At 38.0% G+C, this 25,002-nt stretch overlaps 1 protein-coding gene across 1 annotated transcript in view; it reads right to left on the bottom strand.

Moving 5' to 3' along the window:
* LOC122807145 (guanine nucleotide-binding protein G(t) subunit alpha-1) overlaps positions 1–25,002 on the bottom strand; it is a 766,105-nt gene that overhangs the window by 39,348 nt on the left and 701,755 nt on the right. The window contains exon 7 of the mRNA XM_044078158.1: positions 15,083–15,236. Coding sequence (XP_043934093.1) covers positions 15,083–15,236 — 154 coding nt within the window. The remainder of the gene's footprint in view (positions 1–15,082; positions 15,237–25,002) is intronic.

The raw sequence follows: 25,002 nt of genomic DNA, 5'->3' as shown, positions 1-25,002 counted from the left end.
GCTCAATTTGTACAGGTCTAAGCATTGTATTAAATTGTCCCCTATGTTATGTGCATGCCTGGTCCCTGCAGGAAGCACTGTGCACATATGGTCCACGATATGCAATGGGGGGGTGTATCTGTAACTCCACATATAACCTCATGCAAGTGGAGTCACTGTAATGCCTGCTGTCTGAACAGCATAAACATGGATGCAAGACTGCAGTGTTTCACACTGTAAAGTGGCACTGTGGACAACATTAATACAGTACCTATATTAGCTTAGCCTGCCACCTGCTGTACTAATAAGGTTCCATTGATACAAGTCATTCTACATGCGAGACCTGTTTTGGGCACCAATTGTGTGGCATTTTCCCTACAATGCTTCAAGGTGAGACATCATGACTGGAGAAGGAGAGGCTGGTGCTCCTTTTAATGCACAGCACAGAAATGTTTTCTGTAGAGGACAGAAAACATTTTTCTGCTCCTCTTCCATGCAGATTATAGCTAAGGATTCTGAAGGGCAAGCTATCAAGGGCCTCAGTCTAAGTCTAAGTCTAAGTCTGGAATAGTTTAGACCAGTATGTTACCCATGTCACTGGCATACCATACATGGGGGAACCATGTTGTCACCATTTTATTGACTTGAGTTGACAACAGCCTGAGCTCCTAGATGATGGGAGGTTAAACAGCAGTCACCACCTACGTAGTGTAAATAGAATTTATGACATCTACGCATGTGACCTGCCAATGCATGCTATCTGTAGATCTTATACAAAGCTGATTCTGTCTCCACAGCCCCTGTGACATTGTAGTGAACAGGCAGCTGCACAGGAGGAGACTGGTGTGCTTCAGAATGTACATCTTTTAATATTAAAAGTAGTTCAGGTTCATTTTCCTACATTATACTTTTCAAAAATCACTGCTACTTTTGTGATGAATTCCACAGTTCAAAGATAGCAGTATGAGTGTTGACTATTATTAGTCTGAGTGTGTGTGTGTGTGTGTGTGTGTGTGTGTGTGTGTGTGTGTGTGTGTGTGTAATGCATCTTGCCATGTACTTGGACAAGTGGCTCAGGGCATTAAGACTGTGCTTCCCACATAGTGAAGATGCCTGTGGGTTCCCATCCCCCTCCTTTGTATGTGCTGATAAATTTTAAGTTAAGATACCTGTCTCATTATAATAACTATTCCTTAGGAAATATGTATGAACAATATTTTTGGTAGGGCACTCTTTGTGAATATACTTGTGTTCTTTGATTATAGTACCTGTGAGGGGATGTATGTGTTTGCAGCATTTTTTTCTTTGTATATGTACATTTGACTTAGACATCCCATTAGGGGTTCTTGGAGTGCAGATCCCTCTTGATATGTCCAGGTAGCACATCATGTTAATTCTTTGCCTTTCAGAATGCATGTGATGGAAGGTGTGGGTCCTGGTCCCCCTCTCACTTGTCTATACTAACAGTCTTTTTAAACTGAGAAGTGCATTTGTTGTGCATTCAAATATATTAGGTATAACATAATCACACCACAGCTTTATTTTTTCATTTTAATTGTACTTGCCTCTCCCCAACACTCTTTGCTGCTATCATTTCTATTGAATAAATGTATTTTGTTTTTCTCCATTTATTTTCTATTATATGTAGCAGGATCAAGGCCTGCAGACTTGTCTCAGACAAGGTCAGCTGTCCTGCCACAGTGGCAGTTGCAGTACCACCTCCACCACCTCAACCACAACAACCAGCAAACGCACCCACAACATCTGGGTCCCAAATTGCCACTGTAACCTCTACACCTCCTGCCTTACCTGCACTACCCACTACAGGTAGTCTTGCACTGGATGCTGAGACTGTGGTGCTCATTGGTAGCAGTGCCTGTGGAAATGACAGATTTGTCACCATCAGCAGCTGGCACATGTTGTGGGGAGATAATCAATAGGAAGCTAGATGCCAAAATCAGCCAAATGGAGAACTTCCTCCAGTAATTTCTTTAATCACATCCCTGTTCAGCACTGTCTCCACTATGTGAGACAGGGGCCACTGGTAACAGTACCCATGGTAGTGAGCAATCTCCTACTGGATCAAAGCTGGCAGGGACTGCAGCTACAGAACAGCATCCTATCCCCCATCCTGCTGTCACCCTCCCTTTTGTGTCAGTCCCCAATCCTGTTGGTTGTACAGTCCTCCCCTCGCCATTGTCACCCCTCTGTTTGTCTGATGTCTGAAAACTATTGTGTTCCCCCCTCTCATTGTGTTACCACACCTCCAATAAATCTTGTCTGTATTCCTCTGCTACCTACCCTATCCTTTTTACTTTCATTCCCAACTTACCTTCTTTTTTATGCATAATAAATGGGTACCTATCCTAGAAAAAAATATTTATCCCACCTTCCCTACTTCCATCTTGTTCATTCCTTAGTTGCTTTCTTTTTTTTCTACCCTCCATTTGTTTCTTATTTTCATCACATTCCTATACTCCCATTTCCACATGTAAATCTGTATAACAGATATATATGTCTTACAAACACACCTGACTCATATCCATATAATATTTCTAAATCATTTTTCTGCTCCTACTATGAGCTGAGGGCCATGAGGATCACTGTTGATGCCCATGTACATCTGATGACTGCTGCTACTGCTCATCATATAGCAAGGAGCTGGGCTGCCAAACGTCATACATCCATGTATTATATACAACCACTATCATACACTACTTATATTGGCCTTTTCCAGCACTGGCTATATGAATGAGCTTAGCATCACAGCTCAGCAGCTAGCACAGATGAAAGTGGGTGACCATGAAGTTTTTAGCACTTCTGTATGCAAACTATTACACTGTCAACTCATTCATCATCATCATCAGCCCTCCCTTTCCCATTTTTTTCTGCATGGGGTCAGGGGTATCATGTTAACTGTCGCCAACTCTGTCGACTCAGTGCCACACTCCTGCCTTCTTCAATACTCATGCCTGACTGTCGCAGATCTTCTTTCACACAATCCATCCGCCTCTTTGTTGGATGTCCTCACTTCCTCTTACCTTCTTCCTGTCTGTTCCAAATCTTCCCCACCAGATTGTCTTCTGCTTTTCTACAGATGTGCCCAAACCACCATAATCTATTCTCTTTGATCTTTTCTGCAATTGGAGCTACTTTGGCTTCTGCTCTTATGTCCTCATTTCTTCATATGTTCCACAGTGTGCCTCCTACCACCTTTCTCAGGCACTTCATTTCCATCACCTCTAGCTTCTTCAACTGTTTTGCCTTTACTGCCCAGGTTTCTGTACCATACAGTAGTACTGGTCGCACCACTGTCTTGTGCACCTTACTTTTCAGCTTCTTTGGCATTCTTCTGTCATAGACTACACCTGATATTGACTCACCTTTGACTCATACTAGGCTAACTGTCCCCTTGGGCCATTTTAAGCCTAGCTAATTACCCCATGTGAGAATCAAACCCTGGATCTTGTGTTTCTAAGGTAAGCACCTTAACCATTACACCAGCCACCCACCCTCATATTCTATGCCAGTTGGCTGCAGCTCCTCTTATTCTACCTTTGAACTCTTCATTCAGACTACCCTTCTCCTCTACCACCCCTCCCAGATACTTGAAGCTGTTTACCTGTTCCACTATCTTCCCTTCTATCTCTGTTCTCAGCTTCTTCTAAATTCCCCAATTTGATGCCATTACCACTGTCTTATCTGTGCTTAGTTTTATCCCATGTACCTTCAGATTTGCATTCCATTCTCCTATCCTTTGCTGAAGTTCTAGCTCAGAGTCTGCCTGTACTGCCACATCGTCTGCATACAGCAGCTTTGTTGATCTGAACCCTCCATCCTGTTTGCTAATGTAGTCCATCACCAGTATGAACAGCAGTGGGCTCAGAGCTGAACACTGGTGTGCACCCACTCCCACTGGGAACCCCTCTGTGAGGCCAAACACTGTTCGTACTTGAGTTACTGGGTCCTTGTACCTACCCTGCACTAATTCTATCAATGTTTCTGGGACTTCAAACCACTGCAGCACTGCCCAGATCAGCTTTCTTGGGACCTTGTCATTTGCTTTCTCCAAGTCTAGGAATGCCCAGTTGGATTCTCTCCTTATCTCCAGCTCAAGTATCTGTCTCAATGCAAACATCGAGTCAATTGTGCTGCATCCTGATCTGAATCAGAACTGCTCATCTCCCATCTTACATTCTACTACTCTGCGTATCCATTTATCAATCACCCTCTCCAGACTGTCAACTATACATTTGGATAATGACTTTAGATCCCAAAGGCGATGTAATGTGGAATCATTATTATATTTTTTATTCATTCATTCTGCAAATGTGTGACACACAACAACTATGTGTTTCCCTGAAGGTTGCTGTCTGACTGTTGCTGTAGCTCAGAATGTGAATGAAGTGCTTTGACATTGCAGGCCATAATGGTTGTGGGTTCAACTCCCACAGGCGTTTCATATAGGCACAGCAGCATGGTTGTTTTCTGACTTTTTCATTATAGCACAAGTAAAGTTGCCAAACTTCATGATGTTGTACCTGCATTTTTTCACTGCATTTGTAATTTTTTCTCACCTACTCTGTTTCTTGCCCTCTTTTCCACTATACACATTTGTTTCTTCTCTTATTGTATATTTAAATGCAGCTGCATCCAGACCAGCACCTCTGCTTCCATCCAGGCGTGTCACACCACCACCACCACTAGTAATATCACAGCCAGTGGTGACATCAGCTTCTGCACCCCTCCCCCGGCAGCACCACTGTCTTTGCTTTGTGCGTTCAATATCAACTTCTCCACTGTCTTCTACATACGTGATTGAATCACCACCTCTACTAGCTGTCTTACCTGTGTTATATGTTTGCGTGTCTACACTATGTACCCTGACCCTTCTACCTTCGTCTTACATCCCTTGCTACCTTCTACAACTTACTTTCTCTCTCTCTCTAGACAGATACTAAGTTTGGGCTAAGATAAAAAAAACTGTGCATTTGGAAGTGCTATTGTCCTTGCTATTGATTGTAGCAAAGAGATCATCATAAGCAAATGGAAGCAGAAAGAGAAACCTGACATAAAGGAGGTAAATAAGCCAATGAATGAGATTAAATAAACTGAAATGAGATGGGAACAAAAATAAAATGCTGCCTAAAAAGTGGGTACTTTGGAAACTAAACTGATAAAGGGAGGAGAAATGTTGGAGAAATTATGGCTGTAAACTATAAAATGAACAGGTAAGAAAATATGAAATTGCATTGTGAAACAGACATTAAAGACTCACCCACATTATAGTCCTAATTCTTCCTCTTACCCTACAGTGGTCATGTGGAAATGTAAATAAGACGTACATATGATTTGATTTAAAAAATACTGTGTATGTACATTGTAGGATAGAGTGTTGTAGAAGATATCTGAATGATAATTAGTCAACACCATCTGCAAGCTAAGAGATGACAAAATGAAGTGACTGAAGACTAGAATGAGAAAAATGTGTTTTAGCACCAATGTAACGAATCCTTGTGCATCGTGCAGGAGATATGCACACTCTGTACTTGTTTGTTAAATAATGGTTAATAAAGGAAATAAACTTAAAAAGTCTTAAGTGTTGTTATACACACTAAGCAAATATTTTTCCTTATAAATGCATGTGAGTTCATATACATCAGTTTGTGTGTGTGTGCGCGCGCATGCGCATGCGTGCATATGTGTGTGTGTATTTCTATATCTTTATCTATCTCTATTTCTATCTATCTTTACATCTATATCTATATGTTTATCTGTCTATCTAAATATACAGAAGAAACATGCCCCTCCCTAATATTCCTTCATATTGTACTGTAAGGATATTTTCTTTCACATATTATGTAGGATAGAGATAGGACTTTGGACCAAAAGGACAGAATGTATTACAGACGGCTGGATGCAGCATTTCAAATCCTAAGTTTATCTCTCTACATGCCTTAACTTCTGGGAGAAACAGGTTCCTTTTAAGGCAGGTTTACATCAAGTAATCCTTACCTGCATAGATTATGGCATCTCCTGTTTTGAATATGGTACCTTTTTCTCATACAATTGGCAGAATCTCTTCTTTTTGCAGGTACATTTTAAATTTCACTAGAATAGGTCTCAGTTGCTTTTAAAGACAGTTCATGGGTGATTGACACAGTGCGCTCTTTCCAGCTGAATATTCTTACTGCGAGTACCTGTCCACTCTGTTAAGCACTTTTTCATGAAATCTATACAATCTCTTCCTTATTCTTCTGCCAGGATGGCCATGAATCAGATATTATCGCTCTTAGATCTTATTCCACTACCTCTGCAACAACTGCTCTTGATTTAGTTACCAGTCTCACTCTCTTATGTTTCTCTGAGGGCTGGAGACTCATGATTGCATTTGAGTGAGAGGAAGGAGTCTTCTCAACTTCTTGTAACCTTTTACTGTTTGAGCATTCTGACAGTGTGCTACTGATTCTAAATATCACCATCGGATTCCTTCTTGTAGGACATGCATGCCGAGCTCTGTTTCTGCCTTTCTCTCCTGTTTAATTTCTCTGCTTCTAGCTTCTCTGATTTATCTTTACCTACTTTCATATTTTGGTCAACTTTTTTCCTATTCTTAGCCTAGCCAGTAACTTTTCTTGCATCAAGTATGGAGCACTAACTTTAGCTACCTATTTTGCCACCACCATATCGAAGTCCAACACTAAGACATTTTTAATGAAACATAGGGAAAAAACTGAAAGGTTACCAGAAACACCTAGTAATACTGAAGAACAAGTTAACTAAGGCCGCGTTTTAAGCAGAGATAGTGCTTATTTTAAAGTCTTACAGGGGTATATTTGACTACAGCTTACATTGCTTTGTTATAGTTGCATCTTTCTGCTGCTAGCTCACCAGTTAAAGTATGCTTGCATATTCTGATATTCATACTTGGGCCTTGTGGCCTCTATTGCTATTGCAATTATCTATTGCATAGGATGGATCTAGTACAGAATAGCAGTGGCTGATTATGTGAAGACTAGAATATCAAGGTTGATAGTTTGAACTTGCAATCGGTGGCTAATTACGTGAAGACCAGTATGTCGAGGTTGACAGGTTGAACCCTAAAATCCGAATAATAAATTATGAAGTATTTCAGCCAGGTCTGAAGAGTTCACTCTCCCATGCAGAGGGTTTGGCCTTCTACTGTGGTGCAAGGTTTGATTGCCTCATTCTCCATTGCCTAACTGCGTTGACTCTGAACAAGTCACTTAACCCGACACCGCTCCCATGGTGACTCTGAAAAAGGTCCATGGAGATTTATATATATATATATATATATATATATATATATATATATATATATATATATATATAGTGGCTATCATATTAAATTTATTTGACTGTCTGATACTGTATGATATTTTAGTAATGTACTACTGCCTGATAATATAATAATGTATTTATGCATTTGTGGAGCTTTTCTCCCCAGTCTGCTGCTGGAAGTGGGCCTTGGCTCATTTTGACTTCTCTGGTAATCAAAGAACAAACAAACAAACAAATAAATAAAAATAAATAAATAAATAAATAAATGAATAACTCTCAGCTTATTATTTTCTTACTCTGGGCTATCATACTAGCAGGAAATGAAATCCCCATTTTGATCCTGAAGCATTAGTCTGCATGTTACCAGACACTGATATTTTACATATTTCAGAGGCAGACTACATGCCTTTTGTTAAGTACTGTAGGTTAAGAAGCTTATTAAGCTTTCCAAATTTATTATATAGCAGTGATCCACAAAGTCCATACCATCTGTGTGTCTCTCTCTCATACCTTCTTTCCCTCCCGTCTCTCTCACTTTTTGTAAATTGTTAGTAAACTGCAAAATGTAACAATAAAGAAATGAAAAACATGAAGATTAGTGTTTTTTGGAACTATTTGACATGCAAAAGGCTTATATTCTCCATTGAAGTACTGAGTTGTGAATGATCATACATAGAATCACAAATCCAAGGATTCCCCCAACCTCCCTAAATGTGTTATTACTACTCTGAGGCTACTGATTTACACTTTTTTCCTGATGAAGTTTACGTGGTAACTGATTAAACAAACCAGGCAAACCAAATGTCTTTTTCTTCAGCTGCAGATTTTAGCTGATGCAGGAAATCCCCAAATATTCCAGGCTGTATTTGTGGTGTAACCCGAGTCTGCCCTCTGGCCTGTACCCAGTAGGTAGTGAATGTAACAAATGCATCGGGGGGCCACCTACCCATGGTGCATCCTTATAACATGTCCAAACCATGTCAGTTGTCTCTGCTTAATCTAAAAATGTAGTGACTTTATTCTGAAGCTGCCAGAGGTTACTGAACTTTCCATACTATCATGGAGGATAAGCTCTGCAATCCTAAACAGAAATCTCATTTCACCACAATAACCCATGATCTTGGTCTTTTGGACACTGCCTACTGCATATGACCATAACTGAAGACAGGGCATAATCTTTGTAAGACCAAACCCTTGTCGAAGTTGTTGTTTCATTACAACATAGCAGTTCGGTACCTGGAATGCTGTGATTACGTCTCCAGTCTTCTTGTCAGTCTCACAATCCTCCTTGCCATCACTCAAGGATAGGATGTCAAGTTATTTAAACTCTTAAGCATCGACCAGCTGTTTCCACCTTCTCACTTGACAAGAAAATGGACTCCTTTTCAGGAGAATATAAGCATATGTGGGAAATTGGAATATAACAAATCACCATGTTTCACTACACGTGAAATGCATGATGAAATTCCTATACATTGACAGAATTTAATATAGGAATGAATTGATGCAGTTGCAGATTATAACAGGGGAGATTTGACCAGTTGCCCATGTGTACCTCTTAACCTCTTAGTACAACAATTCCTGACAAAGCCAAATATAATGTGGGGAGAGACCTCCAAAATCAGCAACAAATTTTAAATATCACTTTTATAAATTTAGACAGTTAATAGCATAACAAGTTTTACTTCAGAACTCAGTGATTTGCCAAAAAAGCACAGATTTTATGAGGAATGGACCAAAAATATGAAGCAAAAATGTGTTCGTTCTGCAAAATTGTGAACAGTTGAGAGGTTTGAACTTAAAGCCCACAGCTCTGTGTGGCTCAGATATGCAGTCCAGGAGATATAGCTAAAATTAAATAGTTGCAGTTAAGTCACTACATTCATCACTAGATTGTTTGCTGGAAGTTACAAGTATTTTTATCACATAATATTATTTATTTAGAAAAAAAAAACAGCATTTAAATCCTGTAACCAAAAAAACAGCTCATGTAACGAATGGATATAGAAAAATGACATGGAGAGTAGCAAACTAGAATAAAATAAGTTTATTCAGTCCAAATAAAGGTTTGGTTAAGCACTTTTGTCCTTCATTTTCATCTGACTTTTTCAGAACTGAAAGGTAATTCCTTAAACAACCATCTCATTTATACCAAACAACAATCATGTGACTAATCAGTAATTAACTCTCTTAAAGTAAAAGGCATCCACAAAATGCAAATAGATTGTGTCAGTGACAAATTTAAAAAAAACATAAATTTATACATTCAGATTTCTTACTTAGAATACAATGTGTTAAGGCATTTACTTTGCTACTATCCATTTCATCTTTCTGTCTCTAGTCCCTACTTGAACTGTTTTTGGTTACTGGTTTTGTTCTGCTGTATGTTTTAAATGCCTATTTTTGGGTTCTAAGCATCTACATCTTACCATGAGTATTTCATTATTCTCTGGTGACTAAGTGACTTCACATGTGCAGCACAAGACAGTGGTGCTACTATGTAAAACGTTGAGTCAGTGGTGCATACTGCATGTATTAGCACAGTTAGTCATGGTAACGCCAGCATTTATTTACACACAAAAATCCACTCTCTGTTTATGATACAATGATAGTTTCCATTCATCATTTAGTCTGTAGCTTGAAGACTAATGTTCCACACTATCTCATGGAAAAGAAAGCTACCTTCAGTAAGTTTTCTTAACCTAGCTGGAATCAGGGGGAACTGTGGTAAGCCTATGTGTATGTTTGCTTAAATCTGTAAAACCCAGCAGTTACTGTAAAAGCACATGATTTTTGCTAACCTTTATGACTGGAAAATCCAGTCATGCTGCAGTATTTACTATTTTGGTCCTTATGCACTCTTTCTACTTTTGATGCTTGCTGTCTGATTGGATTATGTTTGCTCAAACTCATGACTGGAGCCAGCACTGATTTCTTCCTTTTGAGGTAACAAAACTGAAAAGAAAATTGTACCTGATATATCTCTGAGAGCTCCAGATTTTTGCAGAATGGCCCCAATTCTGTATCATGTTTTTGCCCTGCCTGTCCCTTGTAAAATGTTTAGTTTTCTGGTAAGTCATCGAGGACCAGTCAGTCAATAATGCCAGGCATTAGAATTTCATACTTATTGTTCAGAAAACACAGCTAGTTCTAATAATTTTAAGCGTATTTGGATAACTGTTTAAAAACTCTCTCTGATTTTGGGCCCGTGTTCCACATTATTTTGGGCTTTGTTCAAAATACATAAGCAAAGAAGTTGAGAGGTATGGTATTTGACTGCAGTCCAGATATCACTGTCCCCAAATGCACTTGTAACAGTTTCTCTGTATATTGAGATGCAGTAAGAGAGGAAGATTCATGGTTCCAGATGCATTACCAGTAAATGTAAACATGGAATCCAGCTGGAACAAGGGGGGAAATACTGCTATCCCTAACAGCAATTGTGTGTATGCTTATTTTCTGCATTTTTTTAACTTTCTTACTTAAGACTGGATTTGATTGAATGGGTTTTGTGACCTGAAAAGGAATGCTAGTTTGAGGTATACATTTGCTCTAGAGACTGTTTACTGGAAGGAGATGAAATTGCAGCCTTTTGTTATTTTTTCAAGGAGTGTTCCCAATAGCAGGCAGTCACTTTTCATAATGGCTAATGACCTCTTAGAACAGTTTCCAAGAGGGAGTGTTTGATTAAGAATTACTAGACAACATGATTTACAGGAAGTAAGAGTGCTCCTTTAACCTCTTAACTTCACTCAGGAATCCAAACATGTCTGTAAACTACTAGAAGTCAAATCCCAGGTGATAAGTGCTGTGAATGAGAAGCTATGGGAGATGTGTTTTGCGACAAAGTAACTCAGCCTATATTTTAGTTGTTGTTTAGTTGAATCTAATTCTTTGTGACCTCAAGGACTTCAGCTCACCAAGTCCGTCTGTCAAGAACTGCTTCATTAAGCTTTTGTAAATTCATATTCATATTCATTACTTCAGTAATGTTGCCCATCCACTTTAACCACTGATACCCCTTTCTTCTTTTGTCTTCAATATTTCCAATCATGAGTGTCTTCTCTAGTGAATACTCTCTTCCCATTATATGGTCAAAATATTTGAGTTTTAGTTTTTCTGTCAGGCCTTTCAGTGAAGAGTTGGGGTTTATTTTGGGATTTATTTCCTTAAACATTGACTGAACTGATTTTCATAAATTCATGGAATTCAGAAAAGTTTTCTCCAACACTAGCTTTCAAAAGCATCAGTTTTCTGGTGCATGACCTTATTTATAGGCCAGCTGTCACAGACATTATGTTACTATAGGGAAAAACATGGCTTTAACTATACAGATATTTACTGATAATGTCATATCTTTGCTCTTCAAAATCTTATCCAGATTTGCTATACTTTCTTTCAAAAAACAACCATAATTTAATTTCATGGCTATAGTCATCATCTGCAGAGACGGTTGAGGCCAGGAAATTAAATTTTGTCACTGTTTCTACTCTTTCTCCATCTATTTGCAATTCAATTGATTGAGACTGATGGCACAAATTTATTTATTTATTTATTTTATGTTAAGCAGCAAACAAACTTTTGCACTTTCTACTTTCATCTTCATCAACATTCTGCCTAGATCGTTTTCATTTTGTTTAAGTTACTAAAATTAGGGCTTTGCAGATCAGTCTGAATTATTTACTGCCTTGAACCGTTTAGGGTTTGTCATTCAGCCCATGGATCTAATTAGGCAAAAGGCCTTTAAAATATTAATATTAAAAACAAAACTGTCAGAGATCCATTACTATTTCTCTTTTCTTTATTCATCATCTGACCCCTGTCTACACTGATGGATTATAATGATGGACGTTTGAGCAGCCTTTTATGGCTGAAATATTTTGAAGTGGTAATTCTGTTATTTTTGGTTAGTAAATTTTACTTAATTTCACAGTGGAAAAATAACGCAACATTAATCACATTTAAAGCAAACTTCAAGCTCCCTTCTAGCTTGCTTGGGTCTTCACGGTCTGTAGAACTGTTACCTTATTTGTTAAATTCAAATCACCACCAAATGCTAGTTATTGGTCAGTTTTACCCTTGCTTAACCACAGTGCCCTCTCAAGTCTGATGACCCAGTAATAAAGTTTTCATTGACTCCATATATTTAATTATTGTTTGTTTGTTTATTTGTTTATCACCCAGGTAGGCGAGATTGTCAAGCAACCTTTTTTTACTGATGACCTCGGCCACAATGCACAGACACTTTCATAGTAGAGCAATGTCCGTTGCAGTGGCTTAGTATTGTAATTGTTAACACTGTACGGGTACTGACTGTTAAATAAGGCACAGTAATATTTATACATTTTAACATTTCATAATCAACATTTACATTTCTTATGGAGTACGTACTTTAACAGCAGATTGTGGTATCATATTGCAACTGCTTGAAAGTAACTACAATATTAGGCAATAATATCAAATATGCATTTAGTATGCTGATAATAAGAGTGTGATTATGCAAGATCTTTGAAGCAGATGCAACATTATTATTATTTTAAATCCATCCATCCATCCTCAACCCCTTTTTCCCATTTTTTCACATGGGGTCGGGTTTGTCACTAAATTACTTTTCAGATATTTTCTAAAAAGGCAGAAATTGTTTGATTTTCTGATATTATAGTTAGAAATTGTAAAATGCTGGCATGATTTTTGTAAAACTCTTTACCTATTTACTAGGCTATAGAATGACCAGCTTAGCATGGTGGCTCCCTGATTTCTGAAGGCATAGGGAGTGGTTTCATTTTTTTTTAATTTATTTGTTTTTCTTGTGAAGGATAGTAAGGCTTGCTGCAAATTTAAAAGCAGCATGGTCCTTGTAGCACCAGGTAGCCAAGTAGTATTATTTAATGTTGTATAATGATGTTCTCTCCTGTGTGAAAGGAGGATAAAGCATACTATCATATGTTTAGCTCTCTGATCAAGGGATATATTATAAGGAGCATTTCATGTGATTATACAAATTACATATTTAAGTCTAAGAATTAGTACATCCATGCCAATGCCTTATTTTACTTCTTTGGTATGAAGATATGTAATTGTGTGGTCTTGTATTAGAATTTATGTTGGGGTAATACTTCAACTACCTATGTTTCTGTGTGTTGCTGGAAGGACAATTGTTGATCTATGCACAGACCAAGGCATTTTGTGCTATGATAGGGGAAGAGAGTTTCTAGTTAGATCAATAACTGCAATTCCTTCAGCAGAGCTAAAACTTTATGAATGACTAAGGTTGTAACTATTGCTTCAGAAAAATTAAAGCTTAATTTGCCTTTTTAGTCAGACATTTCGACATTTGGACTTTTGGGATAAGGTGATCTGGTGCAAAATGTAGTTATGGCCTTCTTGTCTTTAAATATGGTGATTGCCAGGACAATAAATGACTTACACAGAAGTTTAATAACAGCCGTTTCACTCATATTTAGATCTAGGAATCCATACTTTCTATTCTCGGCTCACCAGGTACCTTGAGATACCCCCATGTGACTACTGAAGTTTTCTTATAAGCCAACAAATTGACAGTTGGTACATTCCTGAGTATTTCAATTAGGGTTTAATTCTTCTGAAGAAAATAATACATGGAACTGCTGCAAATGACTGGAATTCACTTTATTACCAAAATACATGCTCAGTTTTAAGTTCTTCAATCATAACAGCTCCTTCTGTTTTTTTCACACCAATTGTTGTTTTATGCAACCATAAGAGGAAAATTAGAATTTTTTTTTCTAAAATGTCAGGATATTTGTAATTTTTCATATTTTTTCACTAGATGCAATGGCCCAAATAGGGACTGTCCTGAGTAAAGAGGAACAGGTGATATCTGTAATCTCAGCTATATTCTTAAAGATGGCTCATTATTCTTTACAGCTGTGTGGTAAACACATGCAAACAATAGCCATCTTTTTTTCTCTATAAACTACAGCCATATTGTGCAACCCTCTTATGTACTAAAATAACTCCTATTCTGTGGCACTCATCCTGGGATTTGTAAGTGCCCCCATGTATCTGAGGCCTTTCATGAGAAGCTATTCCTGAATCCGACAGATAACCCATGGCAGAGGTTTCTGGTTCCAGAGCTCAGACTACCAATGCTTTATGAGTTTGACTGTACTCAAGCACTGCTTTTTTCACCTCTTACACCAATTCAGGCTGCTTCTCAGCCAATGTGGAATTCCATGTCCATAAAGCTCATTTCCCATCCTACTCATGCCCGCTATTCAGTCATCATTTAACCTACTCTGTTTTTAGTTTTAGATGGAGATCCCACATAAAATGAAAGAAAATTTGGACTTTTTTCACTCAACATTTTTAATCTCTGGGATTTTATTTCGTCATGTTTAGATTTTCTTTGATCTTTCAGTATGTGATCTTACAGTATATCGTGATCACAATTACTTGCTAGTCACCTGTTCTTTAGGGATAGAAAAGCTTTCTTTATGACAACACTCACACAAGAATACTCACAGGTCTCTCTAAAGTGAGAACTTGCTTGCCGAAGGCCTGCTTTGGGAATAGGGATACTGACAACCTTAAAAAGTACTGCAAGACTTATCAGCATATCTTTAAAAAATGTCTTTCTTTTTGTCCTTGATTTGTGTATCTTATGTCCTTCAATCATAACATTTTCATTGACATATTTTATTTGCAGTTCATACTATTTTTCTCTTAAAGAGAATGAATCCTCATTTTATACTGACCACTATGGGGACCGGTGTAGACTATACAAAAACAGTGTTTTAGTAAGGTGCAAAGGTAAACTCACCATCATAGTCAGGGAAGCAAATGCTCAGATGTGCCTTCTTAATCTTCTCTACGAATACATCTTTTTTGTTAAGGAAAAGTACAATAGAAGTTGTTGCAAAATAGCGGTGATTACAGATACTGTTGAACAAATGCAGACTTTCATGCATCCGATTCTAGAATAGAAACAGAGATATGTAAAATGTCCTTTCATGTGATTAGTTTAACAATACATTCTACACATGTTGCTTCTTTGGCTTGTGACAACATGTAGAGGAGAGAGAGCAGGGATGCTGTAATATCTACCCTTCAGACTATCATGGTCTACACTACACTCAGATAAAAAAAGGATAATTTTGATATTATTGAACTGAATATGTATTACACTTTAGCCAATCAGAACCTACTCAGAGTGCATTCACATATGCAAACATAACTTATCTAGATTAACCTCTCAAATAGTCAGATCCCGATACAAAACACTGGACCACTGAACACCTAGAAACCCAGAAGAAGAAATAGATTTTCCTAGGAAGTGTCAGATATCTTTACCTGTAGTATGTGCTCATGGTTTATCTAACGGCATAAAGGCAGGTGGAAGATCGGCATGTAAAGTAACTCACATGCAGTGTAATGTCCTATTAACATACAACTTGTTTTCATTCCATATACATATATTTACCACTTGGAAGCAGATAACGCACCCAGCCACAATTGCCTGACTTGCCATCTTAAGTGAATATTTAGAGATTCCATCACAGACCCATTGCATTGTTAGACAACATTATGTTTGTTTATTGTATTGAGGTGTTCTAGTATGATCTCAATGACAATGCATGTGGGGGGATGTCTTTGCTAACACATTGCTACATTGCACCACAAAGAAGTTCATGGCTTTAAAGTATTCCCAAATACGAAACAATACCTATTGCAAGCCAACACACCATAAGTGAGATCTGTTTAGACATACAGCTTGGCATTTTGGTGTGATACAAAGCTATTATTAAATGTGTTAAGAACTATCTTATTGATATGCATGACACGGTATGCCATAAGGATGCCATAAATATCTAACTCTCATTGCAATGTTAGTCAGTAGACAATATAAGCACCATTTGTTGAGAGTTTGAGATTCTGTTCTTGCTTGATATTTAATGCTTTTCTTGTGCCTTAATTTGATAAATACTGAGCACAGTGTTTTGATAATTTGACATTGCCTTATTTCAGAATATTGAATACTGTTCTTATGCATTTATTTGGCAAATTATGTGCAATAGTGAAATGTTTTTATGTACATCAACAGTTGTCCTACAGGTTCAGTATGGTGCTGTTTTTTTGTGATCTGATCATTTATTCTGTAATCATCCTTTTTGTTAAGCCTTGTGATGCTACATTTACTGACATTAAAGATAATATTATTAGCACTCCATCAGTTACATATTTTTATAGGTTCATAGGTTGGTACTAGGCTATCAGCCCTAGGGCCTATGCAAGCCGAGCCATAACAATTCCCTGGCTATTTCTTCCCACACTATTTACTTCCCTGGACCCCTGTCTAGCAGGGCGACTGACGTGATCCCCGAGGTGAATTTCCTTTCTCCCATCCAATCGTCAAGGTTCCTTTTGAAGAGGGCCAAAGAGACGCTCTGCTTGACATGTATGGGCAGTCTATTCCAGAGTCTGGGGAGTCTCTGGGTCAGGCACCTATCCCTCCAGCATGTTTTGTTTATTGTGATGACAAGGTTTAGATCCCTGTTGCATGTGGCTCTGAGGGATTAGGGTTTTTTTAAATGTAGCATGTCCAACAGCTCTGGGTTTGACATGGCCTTGTATGTTAAGCAGAGATTGCCTCTGAGTAGACGATATGTGACAGAGTATAGCTGGAGTTTTTTAAGGCGGTCAGCATAGGGCATCTGCTTTAGGCCTGTGATTCTTTTAGTGAGGTATTTCTGTGGCCTTTCCAGTTGTTGCAGATGTCTTGAGAGGTACATACCAAATGGGTTGTTGTATTTTATAATGGGTCTAATGAGGGATGAGTACAGTGGGACAATGACCTCCTTTTTTCTGGATGAAAAGCCCTTAGTGATGAATGCAAAGAACGAAAAATGTATGTGTATTATTTAACGTTTAAAATTTAATTTTATTAAAAGGCGTTCCTTTCAGCTTCATTTCGTGGTTTGTTTTCACTAGTGATGAGGTGTGCCACATAGAAGGATTTCCTGACTGTTGTGGCGATGTGGTTATTGACGGTGAGACCACTGTCCACCTGTGTCCCTAAGTCTCTTATCACACTTTCGGTGTTCAGTGTACTGCCACCTATGTGGTGGACTGTCCTGGAGAATATTGTCATCTTTTACTGAATTGAATGTTATCCAGTTTTTGATCGTCAACACACTTCAGTTATCCATAGCCCAGTTCTCACTTTTATGTCTTAGAAGAATAGTTTAAGAAAGAAATGGCCCCAGTATAAGCTCTAGTAACCTTGTTGAGATAGATTACTACCTTCATCCTAAATTGCTGTGCAGTTTAAACAGCATTTTACTCTCTCAGTTATGCATGGTTTGACATGTTAATGCATTTGATTTGTCATTTACTCACTTTTGTTAGAAACTGTGACTGTAACGACAGTGACTTAGATTCAAACAGAAACCTAGGTTGCTAGAATACAGTCCATGAGGGAGTCAGAAGTAATGGTGCATTGCTAGCTCATCTTTCTTAGGGGTAGGGACTGAGATTTCCCTTGGCTGTAGGAACATTCCCATGTACAGGGCATGGTCTAGCTAGGGCCCATGAGGGGAGAAATGCAACCAATTAGGTAGGGCTGGAGGCATAAAGGTAAATGACTTCTACAATATACGTGAAAGGAAGTACAGTATCTGCACTGAGCATACTGCATGTCACAGAGTGCACCAAGTTTGTCTATATTGGGAATTAGTGAAGAAGAATCTGATGTACAGATAATGGCATGGCCAAAACTTGGTTCTGTTCCCCCAACAGTGCCAGTATAAAGGCCCTTCTCCCATTAGGGAGAAACTCACTGACACCAGGCTTGCAGTGGTAAACGATGAGTGAAGAGGGAATAACGATGCATTGGGAAAGGACTGGCATTTGTTGGATGCCCTGTGCGTAAATCTGCATGGCATGCCTGCAATGCCAAGTAGTGCAGTACTGTGTCTGGTAGCCATGTTAGTAGCTCTGCAATAGGTACTTTCTCACTGGTCCCACGAGTACTACAAACATCACCTGGTAGTTTGGTGATAAGTATAAACCAACATGGTAACAGGCCACCTCTCATTAAAATGCACATTCAGGGCCTAGGGATGGGAGGTACGAAACATATTTCTAAGAAGTGCTTATAGTATATATTGCAGAGGAGAATGTTCAACCTCCCTGTAGTTTACAGACAGAAATTATTTTGAAGTAGATTCATTAATTAATTTATTTAGTTGTAACTGGCTAGGTGGACTGGTCTGATGACCCTTTTCAGCCATGACCCAAGGCAAATTAACAAAGATAGCTGTAAGATATACTAAGTAAAGACTTACTCAACAAATGTGATCACAGCAGTTTCTACACAGAAATCATATAAATATGGTTAAGAAGAGTTAAAGACTGAGAACCAAATTCATGTGGATAGCTGGAATCTTACATATTCAAATGGAAGTGTGACATAATATTTAGATGGCAAATTTCTGGACAATGCATTCTGAAATGTTATAGGTAGAGTACTGTAGTATTTACAATATCATATACTACATTCTGTAACTGCATGCCACAGAACAGACAACAAAGCAGTGGATTATGGGTCTTCAAGCATTTATCACATTATTTAAGCCTATTTACTTGCTGTCTTGCAAGCATTTACACTTATGCATCCCCCTTATATGCTCAGTTATTTTGTTCCTAAATTTGGGGCGGTCCTTGCAGTTCTTAATTTCCTGGGAAAGGTTGATGGTTGGCCATCAATGTGTGAGGGTATCATGATTGGCTGATTGCTATGAGAAGGCGAGTGTTACAGTGGATAGCTCTGAAAAAAGGTACGATAATAACAGACAAAGATCAATATCAATTTAAAGGTTAATTAGCAAGAGTGTGGCTCAGGCAGTTACAGCCAGTCAGGGTTGGGGGATGGCATAATGGTTAAGGTGTTTACCTCATAGATACAAGGTAAAGGATCTGATTCACACCTCTGAAGAAAATGTGCTAGGCTTAAAATGGCTCATAAGGGCAGCTAGCCTAGTATTTACCTATGAACCTATGAACCACAGCCAGTTATCCCTAACAAGGGATCAACAGTAATACCCCTTATCACTAGTGAGAGATTAATAGATGACATATTTTGTTAATAGCTACTTACAGGGTCTCAGTGCTATGTTTAGAGTTTAACATTACAAATGAGAAGGCTTATGTAAGCTCACACCAGTAGCTGGATGGCTCACTGAACAGATTTAGTGGGCAGAACTCATTTTGAACAATTAATTCAATGAGATGAGTGGAAGTTAGGAAAACACACACCAAGGTTTGTTGAAAGACCTGAGCGATGACGGATCTTTCTAGATCTATGATATATATATATATATATATATATATATATATATATATATATATATATATATATATATATATGGATCTAGGACGTTTGATCAAAATCCGAGCATACATATGCGAAAGTGCTTTTCACCAAAGAAGCACTTTCATGTAAGTATGCCTGTTGCCGAAGCCGTACTATGGTGCGGATAAGGGAGAATTCCCTTTTTCTCACTGTAGTGCAGTCTCGGAGGGAGAATATTACAGTAGGGGGTGCAGGGGGGGCGAAGTGTTTTTTTTTTTCTTTTTATTAACACGCTTTAACGAAAGCACTTTTTCGATGAAAGCGCTTTCGTTAAAGTTTGTTCGGTGGTTATAGATTTGGACGCTTGATCAAAATATTTATGTGTGTGTATATATATATATATATATATATATATATATATATATATATATATAGTTAAAGATATATAGTTATAGATATAGACACTGGAGCACTATAAATAAGCAAAAACGTCCAAATGTTGATATCTCTTTTTGTTAATACAGTTTGTTTAATGAGACAGATGACTGACAGGTGTGTGAGGTTGACAATTCACTGAACTTGGAGTAAGTATGTATATATATATATATATATATATATATATATATATATATATATATATATATATATATATATATATATATATATATATATATATATATATATATAAAATCATCTGGGGGTATGGGGTGCAGAAGGGCTCGTCCTGCCTGCAAAAAATGATGGTTTACTTTAGCATGTTCTGAGGTTTATGCTTGGAGTGTGCTCGCTTAAGTGTAAAAATGTTGTTGCTGAGTTGATGCTAGTGAAGTCAACATTCAGAAGGTTTGAGTACACCTTTCTCTCTTTCTAAATATATATATATATATATATATATATACATATACATATATATATATATATATATATATATATATATATATATATATATACGGACTATATATATATATATATATATATATATATATATATATATATATATATTTATATATATATCATATATATAAGCTGTACCAGATATCAAACCAAATTCCTAGACATCTAATAGTTAGTTGCGCAAGTTCTTAAAATGGCTGAGGAGTCACAGAATGATATTTTGGCGAATTTCAGTCATTGAATTTCAAGTCACTTGTAAGGGGGTGGAGAAAGGGAACTAATCTGCATATAAGTTACACCCCATTCTGATTAAAATTATAAACTCCAGCATTATATTGTAATTTTTACAACTTTGGTGAATGTCCAGACCCCTCAATTTCCCCTGTTTTGGAGGAATATTCCTATTTTCCAGCCTGATTTAGGATGTCCCTATTCTTTGTGGTATCCCTATTTTTTGAGATATGTCCCTATTTTCCAGGCTTGACTTATCCCTTCACACAATTTTCTGAATCCCCCTCATCACATGTAATTTTTTTAAGCTGTCAGTACATAGAAAATCACACTACATGACCACTGTACTAGTGGCAAAATAATTTAAAGAAAGTGGACACACATCTTACAACTCCATTTTTCTGAAGCAAAAATAATCTCGTGCGTTAGAGTTTTGTGATGCAGTTCATTAACTTCTACAGATTTTACACTGTCTCTTTGATAATGTGCTATTGTTCCTACTTTAATGGCCTTTGCTCCTATTGTCAGTGTCTGCAGGTTGAGGAGTATGGCATTGCTCCTTCTCGGTGATCTGTTTTTCAGTGACTTATTTTAACAAAAGTCATACAACAGTATTTGATTCAGTGGCTCACACATTACTCTTCTAAACAAACCTTCACATGACTGATGTTCAGGTCATGACCCTTTGTTAATCACTGTCCAAACAGAACTACCTACTGCCTGATAAAGTACTAAATGTTATCAGCAAAACAAGAATAAGAAAGTTTGATCTCGTAAGTCAAAAATATTTTACATACTTTTTTAAAGTACTAAATTAACTATGTTTTTTCTCTTTTAGGAAAAGCTGCAGCTGGTAGTGCAGTTACAGTTATCTCTTATTATCATAGAGAAAAAAGTCTGTTTGCTGATAAATATGGCTATTTTCCAGTTAGTTCTTACTCGGTGACACAGTTTTAATTTATTAACGAAAAAATTCTTCCAGATTAAGGTAAATTCTCTAAACACCATGTTTGCATGCGACTTAAGGCAATGCCATGTACTGACCTTGCTCTATTTTTAACAGACCTCAATTATCTTTTCATGGGAAATCTCTTGTATTCCTTCAGGCAAAGCTAAAAACATAGTTTATTTTCCAAAAGCTTGGTCTCAGTGGTAACAACCCAGTCAGCGGAGACCTTATTTTGGAGGTGCTGATTAAATTACTTCATACTTTGCATTTTCTACTGTATTTTTTTCTTTTTAAGCATCCAAACTCTTTATAAGGCATGTAAAAATAAAACATGTGGTACCAAGCATGGCATTTACACTAATAGGAAAAATACATTTATCATTTACTAAAGCTTGCTTTGCTGGGAAACATCTTAGAAAGTTACAAAATTAATTCTAAACTGTAGCTCTGTTACTGAAGCAACTTTTTGTTCGAGAAATACAATTTTAGCTCTGAAGGCTTGTGTGTGTGTGTGTGTTTGTGGGGGGGCTCTCAGTACACAGGTTGCAAAAGATTTCATTGAAATGTTGACATTTGAACAGAGGTATACATTTGTTAATCAGAACAGATAAATATAGTTTGATGTTATAAATGTGTGAGTATGCAGTGAGTAAGCAGTATTGCCAGGAGTGTAGGTATTATACAGATCATCCAGCATCAGAGACAGAGCACCTAAACACACCTGAAAAGTGTACTATTTCTCTCTAGCATCTGCCTTGGAGGGCACTATTGCACTTAGAAACAGCTTTTTGGTTTTCTTTTCAGTTGACTGGTATGTTTTATGCATTTTGTTTTTGTTTTTGCCTTCATAGTGTGTTTGGGCATATTTGTTGGTGTTTGTGAAAAAAAACAGACCCTTTATAGGTTTATAGGTTCATTGGTTCATAGGAGATAACTAGACTTGCAGCTCTAGAGCCTTACAAGCCTAGCCATGTTAATCCTCAATTGTCTTTGGTTAGATGGACGTAATTTGCAGAGAGTGGCAATGATAAACACAGACTACCCCTGTCCATGAATGACATGGGTGCTGACCTGGGGTGAATTTGTGGTCTGCCATCCATTTGTCCAGGTTGCTCTTGAATAGGTTCAGTGAGGAGCTCTGCTTCATGTGAATTCAGAGTTTATTCCAGAGTAGCGGCAATCTCTGAGAGATATATCTGTCTCTCCAGCATGTTCTGTTAATGCCACAGGCTAGGTTAAGATCCTTAGAGTGAGTGACTCTTGTGCAATTTGACTCGTACATGTGCAGCATATCAATCAGGACAGGCTTAGAGACTGCCCTGTAGGCCAGACATAAGCCACCTCTCAGCAGAACTGTATGATATAGAGTACAGTCATAGGGCTTTCAGTCTGTCCATGAGAGTCGTGGTTTGGAGGCCCTGTATTTACTTGGTGAGAAACCTCTGTGGTCTCTCCAGCTGCTGCAGGTGTCTGGTAAGGTACATGGAGAAGGGAGCATTGTACTCTATTAATGGTCTGATGAGGGTCAAGTACAGTGGCATTATAACATCCTTTGACCTGGATGCAATACCCTTACTTATGAGATGCCCAATGTAGAAGGTTTTGTTTACCACTGTGGAAATGTGGTAGTCAAAGTTCAGATTGCCATCTACCTGTGTTCCCAGATCTTGCATCACTGGGTTTGAACTTAGGTGGGTACTGTCAATATTATAATTAGCAGGTAATTCTGCTTTCATTCTTCCTTAGCATTTTTTTTTTATTTCTTATTGTTTGTATTCATTCTCTTGTTAATTTTAGGTGCTTTATTTATAGGATCATAGGATCATAGGAGATTACTAGGCTGTTGACCAGGAGGTCATTCTAAGCCTAGCCATTTCATCCCAATGTAATACCATGAAAATGCTATTCCATACCCAAGATTCTATTTAGTGATGACTGCCCATGTCCAGGAGGGTTGTGGGTGCTATCCATGGTAAGAGTTTACGGTGTCCTATCCAGTTGTCCAGGTTCTTTTTAAACAGTGTCATAGAGGTGCTTTGTTTCATATAAACTGGTAGTCAGTTGCAAAGACATGGCAGTCACTTGGAGATAAATCTGTCCCTCCAGCATGTCATATTTTAGTCGCAGGCCATATTTAGGTCCCTGGAATGGGTAGCCCTAGTCCTGTTTGATTTACTGATATGCAGCAAGTTCATTAGGTTTGGGTCTTGGATTGCTCTATAGGCCAGACATAAGTGTCCCCTAGGAAGTCTATTCGACATGGAGTATAATGACAGGGACTTTAGTCGGTCTGTGTAAGAAACATGCTGGAGCCCCTTGATCTTCTTTGTTAGAAACCTTTGCAGTCTCTCCGGTTGCTGCAGGTACTTTGTATGGTAAATGCCAAACAGGGCATTATACTCAATTATGGACCAGATTAGTGCTGAGTATAGAGGGTTTATAACCACTTTTGCTCTCGAGATGATGCCTTTACTGATCAAGTGTACTATGTAGAAAGCCTTCCTTACTACAGTAGACACATGGTGATTGAAGTTAAGGTTGCAGTCAACTTGTGTTCCCAGGTCCCTTACCACTTTGTGAGTACTTAGGGTATTATTGTTGATTTGATAGTGTGAAGAGACATTGTTTGTGCTGAAGGGAATGATGATGATTTCTTTGCATTCAGTTTGAGACAATGAGTAATACACCAGTCGTTGATTTGTGAGAGACACTCTTGGAGTATACTCGCATCATTTTGGGATTCAACTTGGTCAGCCACAACCCCTTAGTTTTGACCTGAACTTCTGAGAAGTATATACCAAACAGTAGAGGGCCCAGCACAGACCTCTGTGGCACCACACTGATTACAGATCTGCTGGTTGATGTAGTCATCCACTTTGATCGTGTGTGTCCTGTTTATGAGCCAGTTGGCAACCTATCTTAAACAAAAGGGTTTACATTCAGTTTGCTAAGTTTATTGGTAATCCCTGAATGTGGGATTGTGTTGAAAGCCTTTGCCAAGTTGAGGTATGCTGTGTGCACAGATTTGCCCTTGTCAATGGCCCTGGCCACATTTTCAAAGAAGTCCACTAGATTTAACAGGCAGGATCTGCCCTTGACAAAGCTGAATTGGGTAAGATCCACGGTTTGGAGGTCACTTATGTCTTTATTTATGAGGTCCATAATGATACATTCCATGGCCTTACAGATGAGGCTGGTCAGGCTTATGGGTCTGTAATTTCCCAGGTCTGTTGCTAAGCCATCTTTGTGGAAGGGAATAACTGTTGCTGTTCTCCGTTCCATAGGAACAAAGCCTGTGTTTAGGCTATGATTGAAA

The sequence above is a fragment of the Protopterus annectens genome, chromosome 7.part0 (genome assembly GCF_019279795.1).
Source record: "Protopterus annectens isolate FY-2018-M chromosome 7.part0, PAN1.0, whole genome shotgun sequence".
Lineage (NCBI taxonomy): Eukaryota > Metazoa > Chordata > Ceratodontiformes > Protopteridae > Protopterus > Protopterus annectens.
This window is presented reverse-complemented; position numbering and strand designations above follow the sequence as displayed.